The following is a 22,605-nucleotide window of genomic DNA, read 5'->3' as shown; positions in this document are numbered from 1 at the left end:
TAATTTGCTCATAAACTAATTAAAATTTTAAAAATGACGAGCAAATTTGTCTAAAATCTTATCTAATTGGAAGTTTTTTTTGTACTAAATAAAATTAATAAGGTTTTTTTTTTTTTTAATTAACTCTCAATTTTTTTTCCTTATATTAAATACTTTAAACTAATTTACAATTATATTCTTAATAATAATATTTTAAGCAATTAAAATATTATTATTATATTCATATATATATTCTTGCTTTAACATGTTTGAAAAATAATTAAAAAATTAAAAACCCATGTATTTTTATTTAAACATTTAATATTTTTATCAATCACGTCATTACCACATAAGTTAAAAAAAATGGAGCGACTCTAATTAAATCAATTTTATTATTAGATTAAATTACGCCTCTAAAATTAACAAACTACTTCCAAAAATAAAAATCCATATTTAAAATAAAAGTTAAAAATGAGTGTTTTATTTTTTAAATACAAATAATTGTTTTTATTATTATTATTGTGTAACATTTTGAAATAATTAGTGAATGAATTGTTATTTTAAAATTTTAATTAAAAAAATGAAAATGAAAATGAACAATTTTAGGGAGAAAAAAAATTACGATCAGCCCTAAAAAAAAGGCAACAAATTTAAAAAGTATTTTGATACTTAAAATTTTAAAATAATATTTTTATTATTTAAATAATTATATAGATGGTTGAGATTTTTTTTATGATTATAAATTAGATACTCAGTGAACAGCCAACCATCACTGTAAAAATTAATATAAAAATTAATTAAAATAAATAAGATAATATATATATATATATATTTTAATATTTTCTTTTCTTATTACTAAAAAAAATTACGACAAATTATCATTCTTAAATGATATTTTAAAAAATTATTTAAACTTAATATATATATATATATATACATATTAAAGATATGTTATATATTGGTAAAGTATTTTTTAAAATAAAATATATAAATAAAAATAAAGTTAAATAATTTGATTCAATAATATTACTTTAACTCATTCAAATAATAAGATTAACTATTTCAAAAAAGAAAATATAAGATCCAAATTTAAACTAAAAAATATTAAATTATAAATTAGTAAAAAAGCTTGAAATAAACAAAAATTATTTATTTTTTAAGATTCAAAACACAAAATTTAAAATTACTTTACAATTCAATTAATTTTAAAAGATTTCCAATTTGTTACAAATTTCAATTGGTTTTAAAAAAATTTGAATTTGTTAGAAATATCTATTAACTTTAATATAAATTTGTAATTATTATGTATACAAATAAAAATATAAACGTGTTTTTTAAAAAATTAACTCTGAATTTTTTTCTTGTTTTAAATACTTTAAACTAATTTACAATTATTTTTTAATAATAATATGTTAAACCGTTAAAAACATTATTATTTGATAAAACTAATTAATATGCAAGTAAGAAATTATATCTAAATTCTTAACAAAAATTATATCTAAATTGTTTTTTATTATTTAAAACTAGATATCAAGTTAACAGTTAATTAAAATAGATAAAATAATAATTTTTTTTTTCAATTTAATCTTTAAAATTCATGCCTTTCAATAATAATTATATTTTATTCTCTTTTCACTAAAAAAAAAAACATTTTTTTAATAAATTAAAAATATATCAGACATATGTTATATATTGGTAAAATATTGGTAAAAATAAAAAATATATAAACAATAATAGTTTGAATATTTTAATTAAAAAAAATACAAAATCCAAAATTTAAACTAAAAATATTAAATATTTTTTTAAATGTAAACCACAAAATTTAAAATTATTAAGGATTTTTATTAATTGGTTAAGATTTGAAATTGAAATTAGAGATTTATTAGATAATTAAATTAGTTAAGATTTGATAAAATAAAATTTGAATTTGAAATATTAGATATTTTATTTGACTTAGTTAAAATAGGATGATAGAATATTTAAAAGACCGAAAACCCCTCAACAACGTGATGAAAGATACGGCTGGGATGACACGTCAGACTCTCCTAAACGCACCGTTTCGAAAACCTCCCGCTTCTTTCTTCCTATAAATACGTTAGTTACGTTCGAATTCACTTCACACTTCTTGCTGTTAGTGTTAGAGGAACTGAAGAAGAAAAAGAGAAAGAGGAAGAGAGGAAGGGCAAACCCAAAAAATAAGGCTTCGATTTTCCATCTTAGAGGGTATAAATATAGTGTTCTTGTGGTCTTCTTCGCCTGTTCGATCACAGTCGGTAATCTGCCTTCGACTTTTAGTCTTTTAGGCAACAATCTGATCTTCTTTTCGCCGGTTTTTTTTGGTTCTGAGACGGTATGGCGGCTATGATTCCGGCACCAGTGATTTCTGCTCCGATTCAAACGGCGGTCATTCCTCCTCCGGTGGGATCTGTGCCCACTGGAGAAGTTTTTTTGAGTTCTTCATTGTATGTGGGCGATCTGGAGCTTAACGTGAACGAGGCACAGCTTTTGGAACTGTTTAGCCGTGTGGCTCAGGTTGTCTCCCTTAGGGTTTGCAGGGATCAGACACGCAGAGTATCGCTTGGATATGGTTATGTTAATTTTAGCAATCATCAAGATGGTTCGTTATTCCGTTCTTTTTCATTCTTTTTCGTTCTTTTTCGTTCATTGTGTTTATTTTGTGTTTTTTTCTCTGTTTTCTTGATAATGCGCTTTGATTTTGTGTTTTCCCTTTTTTTTTCCTCTGAGTCTGCTTAGACAATTGCATTTGAGAAATGAAAATTGAAAATTATTTTATTCTCATTCAATTTTAAAATACTTTTTAAATTTTTTTTGTTAATTGCTGATAATTTGCACACAACCAAACGTAAACAGAAAGCCATCTTTCAGATGATTCGTTCAAGTTTCATATGATCTTAATAGATAATTAATGGGGATTGATGTCTTTGTTTCTGTACATTCTTTGGATTCATTTTTAATGATCAAACTCTTTGAGTTTTGATTTCAGTTAGGAAGAATTTAACATTAAAAAAGAATTTCATAGAAACAGTTTCAACCGGACCAAAATCAACTGTTGTATTTCCTATTCAAGTTCAACCTTAAATTTTGAAACCCAGATTTTCTGTTAATTTTTTTTCAATCTGGAATGAATTAGATGTTAGAATTTACACACTCATATTCTAACATTTTTTTTTTCGCACGTAGTGAACTAACACTGTGAACTGTGCATTTACAGGATATTAAGTTTATGATTGTGTTTCTTCAACTTTTAGTTATCCATTCATGCAGCTATGAACTTTATAGTTTGCAACACATTAGTTGGATATACGTTTTTAAACGATCTTGTGATACAAACTTATATATTGAATCTCTTCTTGTTTCATTTCATAAATTCTCAGCTATGACTGCCATGGAACACTTGAATTTCACCTCTATTAACGGGAAGCCTATCAGGATTATGATCTCAAATCGAGATCCTAGCATTCGGAAAAGTGGCTATGCAAATGTTTTTATCAAAAATCTGGACGCATCAATTGATAACAAAGCATTGCATGATACATTTGCTTCTTTCGGTACTGTTCTTTCTTGTAAAGTTGCGCTTGATAGCAATGGTCAATCAAAAGGTTATGGATTCGTGCAATTTGATACCAAGGAAGCAGCCGAAAGTGCCATAATAAAGTTGAATGGCATGCTCCTCAATGACAAGCAAGTATATGTTGGCCATTTCATTCGACGCCAGGAAAGGATGCGAGCAAATGGATTACAATTTACTAATGTTTACGTAAAAAATTTACCAGAAAATATGATGGACGATGGCCTAAAAAGTCTGTTTGGTGTACATGGTACCATTACTAGTGCAGTTGTTAAGACCGATTCAAATGGAAAGTCCAAAGGTTTTGGTTTTGTGAACTTTGAGAGCACAGACTCTGCTGCTGCTGCAGTTGAAAAGCTGAATGGTACCCTCATTGGTGAGGACAAGATTTTGTACGTAGGCAAGGCTCAAAGGAAAGCAGAAAGGGAGGCTGAATTGAAAGAAAAATTCGAACGGGATAGAAAGATCAGATTTGATAAATTACAAGGCGCAAATTTGTACATCAAAAATCTTGATGACCATATTGATGATGAGAAGCTTAAAGAATTATTCTCCGAGTATGGAACAATCACATCATGCAAGGTTCGTTTCGTTTTTCTTTCGACGATCTTCGTTGCGTCTTCTTCTAAATTCCATTGTTGATTTTTGCTTAGATATCTGTTTGATGATGAGCCAGGTTATGCTTGACGAAAATGGAGTGAGCAAGGGGACTGGTTTTGTTGCCTTTTCTTCACCAGATGATGCAGCTAGAGCCGTAATTTTTCATTCCTTTGTGATCCACTTATGGGTTCTATTTTCCGAATATGAATGGAAATTGGAACTTATTTTTATGTCTCTTTTAATGTGTTTTTTAGATAAATGAAATGAATAGAAAGATGAAAGGAAGGAAGCCTCTGTATGTGGCTGTTGCCCAGCGCAAGGAAGAAAGAAAGGCCCAGCTACAGGTGCGATTTTTCTTCTTTTGGAGTGCTATATAGTTATAGTTCATTTACATTAATATCTAATTGAATGAATTCAAGTAACGTCCTGACGAACACAAACATGGTAGAGTAGAGTATAGAGGTTTTATGTATATTTGAGGTTTCTTAGGAAACCAATTATGTGAATCTTGATTGGTTGATGGTGTCAGACACAGTTTGCACAGATCCGAGTAGCTAGTGAAATATCATCACTGACCTCAGGAATGCCAGGATTTCATCCAGGGGCACACCGACTTGCTCCTCAGCAGCTGTATTATGGTCAGGGAAACCCCGGGCTGGTGCCCCCACCGCCTGGATACAGCTTCCAGCCTCAACTTATGAACGGAATGCGACCTAGTATGGGGCCCAACTTCATCATGCCCTACCAGTTTCAGAGACAAGTACAGCCCGGGCCACGCTCGGGGATCAGGCGTGGTGGAAATTCACAACCTGTACATCAGCAGCAGCAGCAGCAGCAGCAGCAGGTAAACTGAATTACGTTGTTAAGATCATCGATGAATGTTCATGCCACATTTATCTGAGGTTTTATGAATCCAGTTAATGCTCCGTGGCGCTGGACAAGGTTATAGATACATGAACAATGCACGAAATGGATTAGAGCCGCCGGTCCTGCCCCATGGTCTTGTTGGTCCAATGATGCCTCTAGCTTTTGATAGTTCTGGGATGTCTAGCCCACCAATCGACATCCAGCGATCAAGGGCTGTGCCTACTTCAACACTCGCATCTGCATTAGCTTCTGCTACACCTACACATCAGCGTTTGGTATGGCACCATGTTTGTTTCCTTTCATTAGAGAAGAAAAGTGAAACCATATTTGTAAGATTAAAACTATAGCTTCTGCATTATTGTTACAGATGCTCGGCGAGCAGCTGTATCCACTCGTAGAACGTCTCGAGCCAACTCATGCGGCAAAGGTTACTGGAATGTTGCTCGAGATGGACCAGCCAGAGGTGCTTCATCTCATTGAACCACCTGATGACTTGAAGAATAAGGTGGCTGAGGCAATGGAAGTCCTCCGCAAAGCTTCGTCGGAACCCGACCTCTCTGATCAGCTTGGTTCGTTGGTGCTGACCAAATGAACGACGACGACGACAACCGATAACGAGAGTGTCGCTTCTCAGACATTCAATTTCCCTTAGAACATTCTTTATTCCGCATGGTGAACATATTATTTATGGTTTTGGGTTTTAGCCTTCTCTTTTCCTTCAGCATCCTTCAAATTAGCTCCCTAGTTTTGGATTTAGAATTTTGGTAGTTTTCTGGTTGCTGTCTAGTTTTGAGAATTTTGTTGATAACGTATTTGTTATCGGCCATGCTAGCGCTAGGTTGAAATGACTTTCTAGTTTGAAATTTATAAAGTTTTTAGATTAGATTATAAACTTACTTTTCAATATTCAATATGAAAAAAAAAAAATTCACACTTTGAAATGGACCGACAACTAACCTGCCTTTACACTCGAGGGCCAATCCCCGTCTGGCCTGAGAAAACCTTTGCACACCTCCGTTGCCTTTTGGGAGGCTTATACCCCATAGAAACTGTCTACCTGAGATTGTCTTTTGGCTCGTAGGTCTTAACACAAGTTTAGAATTTTAGCTCTTTTAGAGTGATATCTCACTATTGGCTCGGGGGCCTTCTTTGCCCTCCACCTAAGTTGCACAGGAAAGGCCCAAAGCCAATCTCAGGGAACAGTGAAGACTCATAAGGTCTTTCTGTCCAGGTGAAGGTAGTCACTTCACACCTTGAAATGGACCGAGAACAAACCTGAAATGACAATAACTCGAAATGATAATTGATTGGGGTGAGTATACGATACTTAGAGCAAACAATTTGGAATGCATATATGGTGAGTATACAAACTGTCATTTGAAATCAGGGTGGATATCATCTTGTATACTTAGAGCAAACTGTCATTTGAAATCAGGGTGGATATCATCTTCAACAATTTCATCATTTATGATCATCTTCAAGGTATCCATGTCCTGTTCTGTTCCCATATCATCTTCAACAATTTCATCATTTATGATCATCTTCAAGGTATCCATGTCCTGTTCTGTTCCCATATTTTTGTCCTCTTCAGTCATGTATTCACTCCACTTGGGAGAAGGACCTCCTACCTTAGCTAATATGCAAGCATTTTCATCGTCTTTTGACATGCCTTTACTCCATTTTGACGCTTCAATGTCTGACTGCGATTCCCAGTTTCGAATCTCATCTGCAATTTTACGACTGTTTTTGCTCAACTTTCTGCCCTGGAAAGGTGCAAGAAGTGTTAAGATCATATCAGAGTTTTACCTTTGGAGCTTAGATTGGCTTTCAACGAAACTTTTTCATCATCTTCTCGGACGCCTTTACGCCATTTTGATGCTTGAATGGCTGAATTCTTGGCAATGTGTGTCCTCTTCGGGAAAACTGGTCTGTAAAATCTTTTTCCTTCTCCACCTTCCGGCCTGCTTGAACAGCTCGTTGAACAGTGCTTCCTGGTTTTTTCTTCTGGAAGCTCCGTCACAATCTTTCCGTCAGTAAAATCACTACCTGCTTTAGGAAAAAGAATCATCTGTCGAAGATTTTACTTCGGAATTTTTCAATAAACTACTCTAAAAATGCATTCGAAATTCAATGACCTAATTCTCGTTCGTTTTCTCTTCCAGTCTGGCTGCGATCTTCCTCGAGATCGAGGTACTCACTCCAATCGCTACGTCTTTTTCTCTTCGCGTTGAAATCAAGCTGATCCTCGTCAACAATTTCCTCATCAAGTATCTCATCGACTTTCGTCTGTTCATCCGCATATTTCCGAGACATATTGAAGCTCTGTACGAACTTACGGACGTCTTTAGCCATCGGAGCTCGAGCAAACACCTTCTGCACCGATTGCTTCTCGTTGCATACTGCACAGATCCACTTATTCCCGCTCCTTCGCTGCTGCTTCACCTAAATCGAAACCACAGCCATTACAGAAGTTACAGAGAGAGACATTGAAGGACAAAGAAGAAACAGAGAGGGAGAAGGAACGAGATCCGTGCCTGCATCGTGGAGCATTGAAAACACTGGACGGCGATGAAGATCGTCGACATTCCTGCTTCACGGTACGCTTCTTCGATTCTCTAATCTTTCTTTGTTTTGAGTTTCAATCTGGAGCGAGCGATCGTTCTCAGTTCCGATTGGAAATTTTGGCGCCATTTCTTTTGGGGAATTTGGGCCATACGTATCCCTCTCGTGGCCCATTTTGAAAAATGGGCTTCTTGTTTCTGGCCCACATTTACAATTATGGGCCTCCCATTTATTGGGGCTCCAAACATTCGTCGCTTAACTTCCAAATATCTAATTCTCCGTAAAATCCGGACAGTTATTATACTTGACTTCTTCCATTCCTCTCAAGTTCCCTTTCCCTTTTAATTTTATTTTCTTTTTGGATTCCAACATATTTTTGGGCTAAAGACTAAATAATGTAAAATGGTAGAAATTATTTATTTATTTATTTATTTATTTACTTTTAATTTTAATAAATAATTTTACTAAGGCACAAACTACATACAATCGTGAGCGCACTACGAAACCTCCTTTTTCATTCAACATTTAACACGTCATTAGATGATATATTATTTTACGACAAATGGTCTAATTTTTTCCTTTTGAAAAACGTTTCAAGTGGTCCTTAAAAGTTAGAAATTTGTACCTTTATACCTTTTTTTAAGTTAAAATGAGTATTATCCTATAATAAAGTTAATAAAGAAACCATTTTTATCACTTTTCCACTATAAATTTTGAAAATAGTGCATTTTCGTGGATAAGAACCGATGATAATATATAAATTTAAGATTTATTGAAAGTACAGAGACACTATTTTAACTTATAAATATCAAAATTTTCATTTATTCTGAACTACCCCTTTGAAAAGATGTCGGATAAGAACACATTGGCCTAAAGTTTAATTTCAAAAGTGGCAATAATTTAGAAAAGGAAGAGTAATTTAGGGTTCAGAATTATGAAATCTGTTGCATGAAACTGAAGCTGTACAAAATTGGAAGGTTCAATGATTTGAAGTGGAAAAGAAAGAATTATTTGAACTTACATTGAGGAGTGCTTGATTAGAGGTTGGGAGGTTTTGGTCCATTCTTCTGGAGGACTCTTCACCTCCATCAACAATGCTACCACTTCCTTCATTGTTGGCCTTTCTGCTGGGGAGGAGTTCACACAAAACATTGCTATTCCAAGTGTTTGAAGCATTTCTTGCACCATTTGATCTGGTAAACTCTGGAGCTTTGAGTCGAGTATCGTTATCGCCGGTTCGAAGCTTGCCATCTTCTTCTTTACCCACTCAACAATGTGAAGGCCATCTCCAACTTGTGTCTCGATTGCACTACGGCCGCTTAGTATCTCTAGTAATACAACTCCATAACTATAGACATCGCTCTTTTCAGTTATGTTCATGGTATACCCGTATTCTGCATCGAGTTTGAGGAAATTTAGAAAAAAAAGATTATAAACAATGACCAAACTTATCATCCTATATGAAAATCTGATAGATGCAGATAAAGCTTCAACTTATAATGATGTGACAGTATTGTAATGGTGAAATGCTTGACAAAATATGTTCATGTTGAAGACTTGTAATATCTTGAGTTCTTAATATGAGAGGAATATGAGAGAGGAAACATTTAAGGAAAGATTATTGCAGTTCATATAAGATCACATTTTTGTAGATTATTCAAGCTCATTGCTAGTAGATATTGTCTTTTTTGGACTTCCCACATCGATTGGAGAAGGGAATGAGTGTTAGCGAGGACACTGATCCCCGAAGGGGGTGGATTGTGAGATCCCACATGGGTTGAGGAGGAGAACGAATCATTCTTTACAAGGGTGTGGAAACTTCTCCCTAACAGACGCGTTTTAAAAACCATGAGAGAAAGCCCAAAAGGAAATACCCAAAGAAGACAATATCCGCTAACAGTGGGCTTGGGCGGTTAGAATGTGAGTTAATATCTTGAGTTCTTAATATGAAGGGAAAAATCCAAAGGAAACATACCTGGGGCGATATAACCGTAAGACCCGGCTACTCTCGAAATCGCATGATGATAATTAGGAGCATTCATCAACTTCGCCAAGCCAAAATCTGCCAAATAAGCTTCAAACTTTGAGTCTAGAAGTATGTTATTGCACTTGACATCTCTGTGAAGAATTGCAGGCACACAATCATGATGAAGATAAGCCAGACCCTGAGCTGTCCCGACCGCAATCTTATACCTCGTCTCCCAGTCGAGATTTCTGTTTCCTTGCAAGAGTTGTTGCAGATTACCATTTGAAATGTAGTTGTAGAGAAGTAGCTTGACACTTCTATTGGAACAATAACCGATGAGCTTTACGATGTTACGATGTCGAATATGCCCGAGAATTTGAATCTCTGCAGCACAAGAGTCAACTGCTTCTTCATCTTGCTTTGTTTTCCATAGTTTCTTTACAGCAACTAATTCACCATTGGGCATATCTGCCTTATAAACAACACCAGAACAACCTTTTCCAATTATATTTTCATCTTTCATGGATTCCAAGATGTTACCTATGGAAAAGTTGAGCTTCTGAAACGGGATGAAGGTCCATGGATAAGAGAAGTCCTCGGCAGCCGATGCCGAGGGCAATGTCCCTGAATATTTCTCGTCCATGTACTTTCGATTTCGTGAAACTAGCATCCACAAAGCAAAAAGTACGACGACAACTGCTACAAGAATGATGGAGATTAATGCAGCAGCTTTTGCAGACTTCAAGCCATTTCTACGCAACGAACTCGACGAACACGTAAATCCATCAAGTGATTCACAAAGATTAAGGTTTTGATAATATGCATCTTCTGATAGTGTTCTAAAAAATGGTGTTACAGGCATTGGACCAGAAAAATTGTTGTAGGAGATATTAAGGGACGTGAGACTAGTCAGCTGACCCAACACTTTAATATTTCCAGAAAGCATGTTATGGGAAAGATCAAGTGACTGTAACTGTGTCAAACTCGATATCGACTCAGGAATTTCTCCGCTTATCCCGTTCGAGCTCAAGTCCAGACTGATAGACAAGCTCTTCATGTAACCAATTTCTGGTGGTATCTTGCCAGAGAGATTGTTGCTACTCCAATCAAGTAGAGTTAGTTTCTCCAGGTTCTTAATAGACTTTGGGATTGACCCTGTCAGTAGATTATTACTGAGAATAAGCTTATTCAAATAACTGAAGTTTCCAAAGCTCTGAGGAATTTCACCAGTGAAGCTGTTCCGACTGAGATCTAGCTGCTCCAAGTTCACCAAATCCCCAAGCTGGTGAGGAATTTCTCCAGATATATAATTATTATGCACATCAAGTAGCTCAAGAACTGTAATATTAGCAATCTCAGACGGAAGACCACCCGAAAAACGATTCATATACAAGTCAAGAAAGACAAGATTTTGCAACTGGCCTACCTCCTTAGGAATCTTGCCTGATAGCTGGTTTTCTCCAAGCCTCAACCTCACCAATGATTGACAATTTGCAACACTTGGAGGCAACCCACCAGATAAAGAATTTCCAAGGAGCAATAGCTTGCTCAGCTTCTTCAAGCTGAAAATTTCTTCTGGGATAATCCCAGAGAGATTGTTTCTTGAAAGATCAAGAGCATATAACTCAGTGCAGTTACCAAAGGAAGATGGTACAGTTCCTGATACAGAATTTCCCCATAAGAAAAAGCTTTGCAGGGATTTTAAATTGCCAAGTTGGGATGGAATTACACCTGATAATTGATTGTTATCAAGCTGAAGAGCAGTTAAGCTTGTGCAGTTCCCCAACTGCCATGGTATTGAACCCGAAATCGAATTGTCAGATAAATGAAGCTGTTCAAGAACGACTAATTTCCCTAAATCACTTGGGATTTCACCAGAAATATCATTCTCTGAAGCATCAAAAACAACAAGAGCCGAACAATTCGAAATTTCAGACGGTATCGACCCTGATAGAGCATTACCCCATAGAAACAAACTAGTAAGTTTCTGCAACTTACCCAACTGAGGAGGAATATTACCAGTAAGCTTGTTCATGTGTAAATACAAATCCCTTAGCTCAGAACAAAATCCCAACTCAGGAGGTATAGAACCAGACATCTCAGTGTCATAGAGTGACAAAGTTTGGAGGTTAATTAGGTTCCCAAATGTAGACGGTAAGGCTCCGGAGAGGGCAGTAGCCGCCGCCCCAAATGTAGTGAGATTAGTAAGCAGCCCTATTTCCGGTGGAATGTCACCAGAAAGATATGGATTCCCTCCTATTCGAAACTCTTGAAGAGACAACAAAGAACCGAACTGCGATGGTATGGAGCCATTAAACAGATTGTCTTGGAGGCAAAGACTTTGCAGAGAAGTCAGATTAGCAAGCTGAGGAGGAATCTTACCAGACAGTTTATTGGAATTGAGGAAAAGGAATTGTAGCGATGAAAGAGAACCAAGCTGAGGAGGAATAGGGCCATAGAGATTGTTGGAGGAGAGGTCCAACAGGCGAAGATGAGTGAGTAGGCCAAAAGAAGGAGGGATTGAGCCAGATACATTGGTGGAGGATAGATTGAGAAGCTGCAGAGAAGATAGAGAAGACAACTCCGGAGGCAAAAACGATAGGTTTAGGAATGTTTTTGGGAGAGATAACGAAATGACTCTGTTCTGAGGAGAGCAAGTGATTCCTTCCCAAGAACAAGGGTTTTGGCTAGATGGATTCCAAGAATCAAGAACAGAAGAAGAAGAAGATGTTGCAGAAGGACCAGCAGCCGCAATGAGAGAAAGAACCGCTTCACCATCGGGAGAGAGAGCGGCGACTGACAAGCTTAAGCACATAACTATAAGGTACAATAGCCATCGTTCAAGAAATCGATGGATCGCCTCTTCCATCAGAGCTCTGAAAACTATCCCGACCTTGAAATCGAAAAAGGCTAAGGAAATGTCGCTTCAATGGCGGATAAAAAATACGTGAAAGAAATGCAATGGCGGAGCGGAAACGGAGACTTAAATCGGACTCAATACAGCATGTGATCGAAAAATATATATATTATCCGAACGCAACCCCACACCGGAAAAAACTGCCTCAAATCAATCAAAAGCAATTAATGATCACCATCAAATGCTCAATAACTCACCATGGACACAAAGATATCGCCGAAACCAGAAACAGAGATATCGCCGGCGTCAGCCGCTAGAGTGCCGGCGAAGTAACAGAGCCAATGCTACCGGAGCAAAGTTAAACGGAAAGAAGAAAAGGTTACCTCCGAGGAGCTTGCAGTTGTCCAACAATGGAAGCCATGGCATGTGGTTGAAACTTGAAGGTGTTTATGGAGCTTGGTGGTACTGCTTCAATGGCGTCCACAGTCACCTGGTTTAAGGGAAACAAATGTTAGTGAGAAAGACAGAGAAAGCGGGGGGCAGCGTGCATGTTATATTATCGAGACTTGGAATTGTTATTGCTTTCTATTATTTGCTGTTTTTATTATTTATTATTTATTTTTTTATTTTTTTAATAATATTTTTAAATTGAAAACGAACATGACTTTGTTTTGATGCAGTGATTAGCTGATTTGGGCTCTACATTTTTTAACTAACTTTTGCCATTTTCTATATAAATTTGTATTTTTGAAACCTAATAAATTATTCAATAATATCGTCACAATATAATTAATAAATTTAATTTAATTTAAAAACATGTGGATTATAAAAAATCATAACGATCGTTAATATATATTATAAATTATTAAATATTTTAAATTTTATTAATCATCTTAAAATTATGGTTCGTTGGGTCGATCCCACCTGACTCAACCCTTGTGACTTGAATTAGATGGTTCGAATTGTTCGGGTTATCGAGTCATATGAATACCCTCGAATTTGACGTAGTTCACCACATTTATAGAACTTATTTTAATATTTAACACGTTATCATACATAAAGTATAAAAAAACGTCAATAATTCTCCCACCAGGGCTTACCTCCAAACCCTTAAAATTGCTCGGTAGAAAAACATACACCGAGCCATCTTGGTTGCGGTTCTATATACCTTCGATCATCGACACTATTAACTTGAGCAAAATTAATTAATTAAGATATGTCTATGGAACAAACTTTATCTAGTTTGATCGGACGTGGCAAAAATATAATAAAGTGCCACGTGTACATCAAAACTGCGACGGCGTGGGGGTAAATTGGGAATTTCGAGCGCAGGCGGGAACAGAATCAAAGATTTCAGGGCCATGTCCAAGTGTTAGAGACAGGTGTCTGCTTAAGCATTGGAAAGGTCATTTAAAAAAAAAACCGGGCACTTCGGGCAGTGGCTTTTCCGTAAATAAGTCCATTATCCGTGTCCTTTTTCGTCTTCTGAATCCAAACACTAAATTAAAACCCAATCCCCTAGAAGCGGCCTTAGGACAATATTATAATGGAGGGTAGCATGAAAAGGGGAGCAAGCTGAGTTCCAGCGCCAACTCTGAGGGTATAAAGGACATTTCGTCGACAAGTGAATTAAAATTTCCCCTTTTTTCACTGCGTCATTAATTACCTTGGTCGGTGAAAATATGAAGTTGAGGTGCAGGTTAGTTTGGTTACCGAGGTAAACATGGTGGGCTTGTTTTGGGAACGGAGGGGAAAAGTGAAAAAAATTATATATTCTTTTTATAAAATTCACATGGTAGAGATAGAGTTTTTAGGGCACAGTGAAATTAACCATTAATTACCTTGGTCGGTGAAAATCTGTAATTACTTTCCATTTTTGTATAAATAAAAATCTAAAATTAACCATTTTTCAATTTAAATACTAAAATTTTATAATAAAAAAATTATTAAAATAATAAGAAAAATTATCACTAGGAGGATAGAGTTTAAAAATAAAATGTAGAAAGACGGTTTTGCCCGTATGATAACTAATTTACGGGGATAATTTGGGAATTTTGATTGTGTACGGTGGAGATTAATTGGGTGGTGTGCTAGCGGATAAAAAATACAATAGATTAAAAACCCTAATTTGGATGTACTTGATTTGATTGGCTTGGCAAGTTACCAAGTTAAAACAGTTAATAATTTGGTGTTATTTTTCCAATAAAAATTTAGAACCCCAATCGACAAAAACCCTAATTTTTCATTAAATAGGCTTTTAAAATGGGGATTTATTCTTTTATTTTATTACTGCTTGTTCGGAGGGGTGCAATGGTCATTTGCGATCTTTCTTCGCGAGTGCTGACGCAGTGCGTACATAAATAAGGAAAGCCACATCCCAGTGGGGGGCCGATACCTTTCTTTTACGGCCTAAATTCCTATTTGTCAGTCGTGGGAAACTGCTACTCGATTGGGAAGAGGCAAAAGGCTCGGGCCTACCTATTCCGATAGGACCTCATAAAGGAACGAGAGTGAGAGGTTCCATATTGCCGAGTTGAAGGGCAGCACTTCTATACGTGATCGTAGTATGTCACCTCGTCTCGTCCCCGCACCACAGCATTTCAGAGTATCTATGCACCATTTCCGATTCACAACCTAGGGTTTCATAGATTTTTTTTTTCAATAATATATATATTAAATTTGTTGTCTAGTTCCGTTCGGGTTGACTCGAACCTTTGTCTAGTAAAAAAATTCGAACCAATTCGGATTAGATTGGTTTAGATTTTTGAATGATATTAATTTTGAGATAAAATATAAAATTTATAAATATTTTTGCTAATTTATTTGAATTTTTTTATTTAAATATTCAAAGAGAGGGAGTTGGGGGATATGCAGGGAAGCAGTTATCGGCCATTTAAGTCTTGGAGCCCCCAACCTATAAAAAAAAGACATACAGGAGGTGACAGCTTTTAGACATTATAATTTATTATAAGCTTTTTCATAATCTCAGTGGAGTTTTTATTTTTTAATAATAATAATAATAAAACTCTTAATATTCACTAATATCAATAAATAAAAAAATTACCCAAAAATGAAATTATTTTTAATTAAAAGCAAATTAGGGCAATAGAATACAAAGCATTAATGGACATAATATTGGGGACAAATTTGACTGAATTTCTGGCCTTTCAGCTTCCACGTTCAAATCCCTTTTCATTTTATTTTTAAAATGATAATTTATTTGGTTTATAAAACTATAGGAATTAAAATGAAATAAATGAAAGTACAGGGACTTAAGTGCTAATATGACAAAATTTATGCATGGAAAAACTTCAATGAAACAGCTGAACTAAGACAGAATGGTGTTCAAAATTTGATCTTTTACACTTCCCATTCCCTCGATTTTTATCGTTCCTAAAATTCGATAACGATAATGATAACGATAACGATAAGAATGCTTGCCTGGAGTAAGACGTGGTTGGGAAGCATGAAAGAGAGATCGTTCAACTCGACAACTACCTTTCGAATTTGAACCACTTCCAATTTGCATACATGCTTGATTCGTTTTCAAACGGAAGATCTGTAGTTGGAGCAGGTTCGGGCCTCGTAAAGCCTTCGACCGCAGGTAGCCTTTGCCTATACTTCTTTGCCATGATCTTGGCCTCTGAAAATACTTTCTAGTATAGGAAAAGAAAAAAACGACTCGAGTCAAATTTCAAAGAAAATGAAGTTCGTCGGTGAGGAAGATCGGTATGACTAGAGTTACCTCCTTGTTCGATATAAAGAGGCCGGGCTCACTTTCGAGGTCTGCAATGCTGTAAAACCACAAAAGAAAAATCGTCATCACGATTCTATTAAATTGAGTAATATACTCGTCAATTACCTTAGGGATATCTTGTCGGGAAACATCGACTTCACAACAAGAACTTTGACCTTTTCGCCCACTGCGAGTAAGTCGCTCACCGAGGTAACTCGGGCACGGGTTATGTTCGAAACATGGAGTAATCCGCTGAGAAACATTTAGGTGGATGCATCAACAATTTTTCAGAAACTAAAGATTAATAAGAACAACAGAATATGGTAAGCCCAGTCAAAGCAGAAACTATTTCTTCACAGTTCATCTCAATCAGCTATTTTTAGCTATAACAGCAATCTAAATTGATACTCACCTTCTGTTTGTATCACCAATTCTTATTTGAGCTCCATAAGGAAATATTTTCTTCACGGTCCCTTCTAGAAGAGTTCCCTCACGGAGATACAGCGTTTCCTACGATAAATACGTAAATCGACTATTTATTGGTGTACTCGTCCAGTGCTCGAGGAGAAAAAATTCGAAAAGAATGTAGTAGTGAAACTGACCCAAGCTTGTCTCTCACTTAGTATCAAATCATTTTTAGCTTCATCTATTCGCATGATCTGCACAAAGATCCGACGTCCCACCTGCACGATAGGAGACCAATACAGTGAGCTAAGATCGTTTCGTTCATACTTTCCATTTGACTTATTATGTCAAGTTAAAATCGACACTGCAAAGGGGCAAGTTCAAGGCAGCAAATTTGAAGAAATCCGAGTAATCGAGAATACGAACTGGATGTATATCCAAGAAACAAGTTAAACAAGACATGGGACACAATGACGAAAGTCCGCGAGGCAAATTCTTGGTTCCACATGTATATGATGAAATCATAAGTTTCAAGACCCCGCTCTAGAATAATATCATGACAACGATGACCAAGTCGATTACAATAAGGTAGTTACAATGCTTATTACGTCAGAAGATAGAAAAGGATGAAGAGCGAGATATTTTAAGGCATTATTTACAGGCATGTTCTAACAGCTCAAGCCCGCCACTAGCAAATATTGTCCTCTTTGGGTTTTTCCTCTCGGGCTTCCCCTCAAGATTTTTAAAATGCGTCTACTAGGGAGAGGTTTCCACACCCTTATAAAGAATGTCTCGGTCCCCTCTCCAACCGATGTGGGATCTCAAAATCCACCCCCTTGGAACCCAACTTCCTCACTGGCACTCGTTCTCCTCTTCAATCAATGTGGGATCTCACACATGTCTCTTTTTCTTAGGAAACTATTTCATCGACTATGAAATTTACAAATAAAGATGCATAATCTATGACGATTGCAAGAGGCTTTCCCAGTGGGAAGAAAGGGAAGTATTACTCCGCGAAGCCAAGATGTTAGACAGTTTACACTTTGAAATAGCATGATAAATCACAAGAACAGAGAACACTGCAAGATTATATTCTTTATCCATAAAAACCCCAGACCCCTGAGAGCATAAGTGGACAATATCATATTATTGTAGAGAGTCGTGATTTCTAACATGGTATCAGAGCCATGTCAATAGAATCCTCAAATATCGAACAAAGAATTGTGAGCTTCGAAGGTGTAGTCAAAAGTGACTAGAGTGTCAAACAAAGGGTGTGCTTTGTTCAAGGGCACCAAAGAACGAGTCGAGCCTCGATTAAGAGGAGGCTATTCGAGAGCTTCATAAGCCTCGGAGGAGGCTTATAGTGTACTTTGTTCGAGGGGAGGATTGTTGAGGACTACTGGGAGCGAGTCCCACGTTGGTTAATTTAGTGGAACATCATGGGTTTATAAGTGAGGAATACTATCTCCATTGGTACGAGGCCTTTTAGGGAAGCCCAAAGCAAAGCTATAAGAGTTTATGCTCAAAGTGGACAATATCATACCATTGTGGAGAGTCATGATTCCTAACCAAAAAATAGAAGAAACCGAAGCATACTCACATTTTCTTTCAATTCTGTGAAGTTATTTACTCGATTCAATAACTCAGCCTTCGGAAGAAACGCTCGCAAACCCTGTAGAACAACGGATCAAAACCGAACCAAAACATAAGCCATTCAATAAGAACATACAAACTAAAAACCAAATCAATTAAGATGACATAAACAACCTCAATTCTTGTAAGAAGGCCTCCAGTATTCCACTCTGATATTTTAACTTCAATCGGCTCATCGAGTCGTTTAATCTGTCGAACAAGGGAACCACAACGAATATATACATTTCTTCTTTGTACCCCCTAACACAGAAACTTCAATAAACAAAGAAGCTAATCAAGAAAAGAACCTGCCTCACTCGATGCCAAGCTAACCGTCGAAACAACCTTCTAGTCGAGAGCAATGGCCGACCACTTAGTGTCCTTCCCAAAACCTCAGCAAACAAAACTGTGCCAGTCTCCACGACAGGGCGCCCCGGCCCCGGTCCACGGCTAACAGCATCGTCGTATTTCACCAGCCCCATCTTCCCATTCATCATAAAAGACTCGGCATCCTTGTCGAGATCACACATCAAGAATTCCACCTCTTTGTCATACAATGGAAGCACCTCTTTTGTCAACATTGTTCCTAATAGATCCGCTCCGACATTGATATCGAGCTTGTTTTCATTACCGGAGACAACCACACCGACCACAACATCTCCAGGTTTGGGCTCATAGTACTCAACATTTAACTTAGTGGCTTTCACAATCTCCTCGTCTCCATCAATTTTCTCTTCAAAAGCTCTAACCGCCTTTTCCTCTTCTTCCTCTTCTTCTACGGCATCTGTATTCTTAAAGAACTTCATAAATGGCGCTAGGGCTTCATTCTCGTCGGGATTTTCAACTTCTTCGTCAAATTCTGATGAAACTCCGTTGTTTATAGGAGCAGGAGAGGGTTTATTTAGCAGACCAATCTCATCGATGCCTTGAATTTCATCCTCGCTAGGCTTATTCGGCAACTGAGTGCTCGAGAAATTATCAAAAATTTCATTCCTAGAGCAAAATACAACGCTACTCCTTCTTCGCAATGGCAATTTCTTGGATTTATTACAGTTATTAGACCAATTAGAAGTGGAATACAATTTGAAATTTGAGATTCGTGGAGTGAGAAATGATGAATTCCTAAGGGAATTAGATGAAACTAAGAAATCTTGAGGCTCAGATGACGAATTGAGAGCGCAAAGACACTTACAGGGTTGAATTCCCGCAAGGATTAGCATCATTTTTTTGCTGCCCACCTCATGAGCTGAGCTCGGCTTCGTCGCTGGAAGATTTTGGCTTCAATGAGTGCCTTTGAATTGCATTATCCGTTCTGTTCATATTATTCGGCGCGACTGTTCCTGGGCAAGCAGATGATGGGCCGTGGGCCTTGGGCTTGGGGCTCAAAGTGGGCCTGAAATTGAGCTTGTGTTGTTTTGAGTTCGTGTGGCCTGTTGGGATGAAGAAACAGATTTGCTTAATACGCTCACGACCGGCCTTAAAAAGAACTCGAGCTCCATATACATTTTTCACCCGACTTTGTAGCTTCGTTGGATCTTAGACGAGATTTGTCTTCACCAACCAAACATCACTTGTGCGGAATCAAAACTTGTTCGACCACACACGCCGCCGCGTGTATGTTCAATCGCCTACAACACTCCAACTTATCTCTACACTATGTCAAATCATTCAGCTCGACCTTGTCTCTACTTGGGGCCAATGTCTCTCAATGCAAATAGCATCCAACATCATCTTGGTTCCCAATCAACATGGCCCATATGTCTTGACGTCATCCCAAGTCATGGAGTGTCGTCCATCATCATAGCTTACTCAGTCATACCATCTAGAACAATATATAACTTTTGAACGGCCGGTTAAAAACTTTTTAAGAAACTATGACAAAATAAATTTATTAGATATACATTAAAATTTAATATTTATTAATCAGAGATATTTGTTGCTTAAATGCATAATTAAAAAATTTATAAACTCATAAAATTGAGCGATAACTTAATTAATATAAATATCTAAAGCTCTAATCTCTTCCACTATTTTCTTACTACTTATGTAATTACAATATATATATATATATGTATGTATGTATATATTCGGAAGAAAATTTCAGAATCTCTCTTAAAAAATAATAATAATAATAATAATAAAAAGTTCAGAATCTCTCTCTTGAGGAGCACAATATTGCATAGCATCCAGAAAAAGCTCTCCAAACAGATCAAATTTCTTGAAGAAAGGCGGAGCTTCGAAGACTGTCATCTCTCAGCTGCCGAAGAAATCCTCGAAGATTCTGCAGATAGAACTGAGCCTCTGTTCATAATCACCTTCAGGTTCGCCTATCTCTTTTCTTCTCTGTAAATTGAATTGATTTCTATTTAGATTAGCTCTGATCATGAAACTTTTCGATTTATTTTAACAATAGAAAACGGAAAACACTTAGTTAGTTCCCATTTTTCTTGTTCCGATTTGATGTTCTTCGTGTTTAGTTTTAATTTCCAGCGATCGTAGTTAACTGTATAGATCCTTCATTCTCGGTCTAATTTGCAAGAATTTTTTCATTTCGTTTCGTTTTTTTTTTCTTACGTATTGTGTATAAATTTTGTTGAATTCAGTAAAATTATAGGTTTTAGTCGATTTTTTTTCGTTAATTTGTTTTCTGTGATTTTTTATTTTTATTTTAATGAATATAGTTAACTGTTCTTGCGGTTCTTAGTTTCAAATGGAAAAGACCAGCAATCAATCCTTTTTTCAAGCCATAGAGACCATAAAAATGTTCGATTATAGTGATATTCAATAGAGACCATTATTGTTGGGTAATGCATTTAACCAACCAAACTTTGCAATATGAAATCCCAAATGGATTTGGAAAGAGAACAAGATATCATGAAGTGCTCAAAACTACTTCGGCATTGATTTCTCTGTTGAGCAAAATTTAATTCATTTTGGAATCATTTTCCCATGATATTTACCGGTTCTACTTTTTGATGTGCTTACTTTAAACCGATCTTTCTGTCTAATGAGAAAATTCTTGATTTGTAACGTTTGAAGTTCGGATTCATCGAATGATGTATGGTTCTGATATATAAAATTTCATTTGCTAAATAGATCTCATCTCGTAAATGATAACCTTTTTCCGAACTCACCTCTTCTCTTGTTGATGTGGAGATTCAGAGAGATGAAGAAGGTGGGCGTGCCCATGTGGGGTTTGCTTCTTGTTTTTCACTTGATGGTAGTGAAAATCGAGCCCATTGCATCTTTGCCATCTACTATTCCTGCATTCCTCTGGTCCCCTCAGCATCGCCTTGGGTATGCCGCTTGATTTTTCGTGTTTCTTTTATGCGATATATGACATTTTTTGTGTATCAACTCGTTCCACTGAATAAGAAATAGGTTAAGTTTATACAATTGAGATCCTCGACATACCTATGTCAGATCATCCTTTTTCGTTGTGGCATCCATTTGGCCTCTCCTAAAATTACTCGATGGAATATATTTGGTGCATCAAAGGTGGAAAATTTTCTTCTCGAGTGGTACCGGGAGTTCGCATAAGAGCTCAATAGCTTGTAAAATTAACGTTCACATAATAATATGGGCTGTTTGGTGGTGCATGCATAGTATAAACAGTACATAAATGAAGCTATCCATGTATAGTTAGTGAAGGTTTTTGCCTTTCTCCGTGCTTAGCTGATCGTAATATTTATTGTTGTTATTTTAGTTTCCCCATTATCATCCTTCATTTGATTTTATTCGAGCTTTTTTTTTCTTTTTTTTTTTTTTTGAGGGGGAGGGACTTGTAACCGCCCAAGCCCACCGCTTACAAATATTGTCCGATTTGGACTTTCTTTTTTGGGGTTCCCCTCAAGGTTTTAAAACTCATTTTCTAGGGAGAGGTTTCCACGCCCTTATAATGAATGCTTTGTTCTCCTCTCCAATCGATGTGGGATCTCACAATTCACTTCCCTTAGGGACCCAGCATCCTCGTTGGCACACTGCTTGGTGTCTAGCTCTGATACCATTTGTAACAGCTCAAGCCCACCGCTAGCAAATATTGTCATTTTTTAGCTTCCCTTCAAGTTTTTAAAACACATCTGCTAGGGAGAAGTTTTCACACCCTTATAAGAAATGCTTCGTTCTCCTCTCCAACCATTATGGGATCTCACAGGACTACTTATTAAACACTTGTTCTAGATGTGTTATCTCATATACTATCATTATTCTATGTTTGATTTAAAAATTGTACTGTATGGCTGCAGGTTGTCTAACGACATCCTAGAAAAATATGTTGATTATCAGACCATTTCCCCACAGGAGCTTGCAAAGTCTGTTCTGTATGAAGGCGGCTGGTCAAAAATTCTGGTGTGTTTGTTAACATTTCAAATCTTGTTTTATAGTTTCTGTCTTTTTTTTTTTTTTTTTTTTTT

General features: G+C 36.5%; 5 protein-coding genes across 9 annotated transcripts in view; 2 read left to right on the top strand and 3 right to left on the bottom strand.

Annotated features, from left to right (window-relative positions):
• Positions 1-2,121: 2,121 nt before the first annotated feature.
• LOC111808111 (polyadenylate-binding protein 3-like) lies at positions 2,122-5,946 on the top strand. The gene is made up of 7 exons (XM_023693922.1): positions 2,122-2,596; positions 3,375-4,150; positions 4,245-4,322; positions 4,423-4,512; positions 4,698-5,012; positions 5,086-5,310; positions 5,403-5,946. Exons 1-7 carry the CDS (start codon positions 2,332-2,334, stop codon positions 5,625-5,627), a joined length of 1,974 nt encoding a protein of 657 aa, XP_023549690.1. The 5' UTR covers positions 2,122-2,331; the 3' UTR covers positions 5,628-5,946.
• LOC111808110 (MRN complex-interacting protein) lies at positions 5,916-7,688 on the bottom strand. Of its 4 annotated transcripts, XM_023693920.1 has the most exons (6): positions 7,570-7,688; positions 7,171-7,477; positions 6,842-7,081; positions 6,664-6,761; positions 6,267-6,310; positions 5,916-6,236 (listed from the first exon to the last, which is right to left on the bottom strand). In XM_023693920.1, exons 1-6 carry the CDS (start codon positions 7,618-7,620, stop codon positions 6,164-6,166), a joined length of 813 nt encoding a protein of 270 aa, XP_023549688.1. In that variant the 5' UTR covers positions 7,621-7,688; the 3' UTR covers positions 5,916-6,163. The 4 variants fall into 4 exon arrangements, with proteins under 4 accessions (XP_023549688.1, XP_023549687.1, XP_023549685.1 ...); XM_023693919.1 differs by lacking the exons at positions 5,916-6,236; positions 6,267-6,310 and adding an exon at positions 6,366-6,525 and having other exon boundaries at positions 6,592-6,761; XM_023693918.1 differs by lacking the exons at positions 5,916-6,236; positions 6,267-6,310 and adding an exon at positions 6,384-6,434 and having other exon boundaries at positions 6,549-6,761.
• Positions 7,689-8,550: 862 nt separating this feature from the next.
• Positions 8,551-12,646, bottom strand: LOC111809279 (probable LRR receptor-like serine/threonine-protein kinase At1g34110). Its single transcript, XM_023695721.1, has 2 exons — positions 9,573-12,646; positions 8,551-8,991 (listed from the first exon to the last, which is right to left on the bottom strand). Exons 1-2 carry the CDS (start codon positions 12,430-12,432, stop codon positions 8,615-8,617), a joined length of 3,237 nt encoding a protein of 1,078 aa, XP_023551489.1. The 5' UTR covers positions 12,433-12,646; the 3' UTR covers positions 8,551-8,614.
• A 2,615-nt stretch (positions 12,647-15,261) lies between these two features.
• On the bottom strand, positions 15,262-19,479 carry LOC111809291 (30S ribosomal protein S1 homolog A-like). 2 transcript variants are annotated; one of them, XR_002817200.1, is made up of 9 exons: positions 18,502-19,479; positions 18,329-18,403; positions 18,162-18,233; positions 16,759-16,839; positions 16,569-16,666; positions 16,283-16,408; positions 16,166-16,214; positions 15,862-16,076; positions 15,262-15,334 (listed from the first exon to the last, which is right to left on the bottom strand). XR_002817200.1 is itself a non-coding variant. In XM_023695735.1 (8 exons), the coding sequence occupies exons 1-8, from the start codon at positions 19,414-19,416 to the stop codon at positions 15,915-15,917; spliced, it is 1,578 nt and encodes a 525-aa protein (XP_023551503.1). In that variant the 5' UTR covers positions 19,417-19,479; the 3' UTR covers positions 15,693-15,914. The 2 variants fall into 2 exon arrangements, 1 of the variants encoding a protein (XP_023551503.1); XM_023695735.1 differs by lacking the exon at positions 15,262-15,334 and having other exon boundaries at positions 15,693-16,076.
• An 827-nt stretch (positions 19,480-20,306) lies between these two features.
• The window catches only part of LOC111809189, a 6,113-nt gene continuing 3,814 nt past the window's right edge, over positions 20,307-22,605 (top strand). The window contains exons 1-3 of the mRNA XM_023695574.1: positions 20,307-20,514; positions 21,356-21,490; positions 22,438-22,540. Of these exons, the coding sequence (XP_023551342.1) occupies positions 21,360-21,490; positions 22,438-22,540 (234 nt within the window). The 5' untranslated portion in view covers positions 20,307-20,514; positions 21,356-21,359. The remainder of the gene's footprint in view (positions 20,515-21,355; positions 21,491-22,437; positions 22,541-22,605) is intronic.

Source organism: Cucurbita pepo, chromosome LG13, assembly GCF_002806865.2.
Source record: "Cucurbita pepo subsp. pepo cultivar mu-cu-16 chromosome LG13, ASM280686v2, whole genome shotgun sequence".
Lineage (NCBI taxonomy): Eukaryota > Viridiplantae > Streptophyta > Magnoliopsida > Cucurbitales > Cucurbitaceae > Cucurbita > Cucurbita pepo.
The sequence above is the reverse complement of the archived record's forward strand: the minus strand, read 5'-3'. Positions and strand labels throughout refer to the sequence as shown.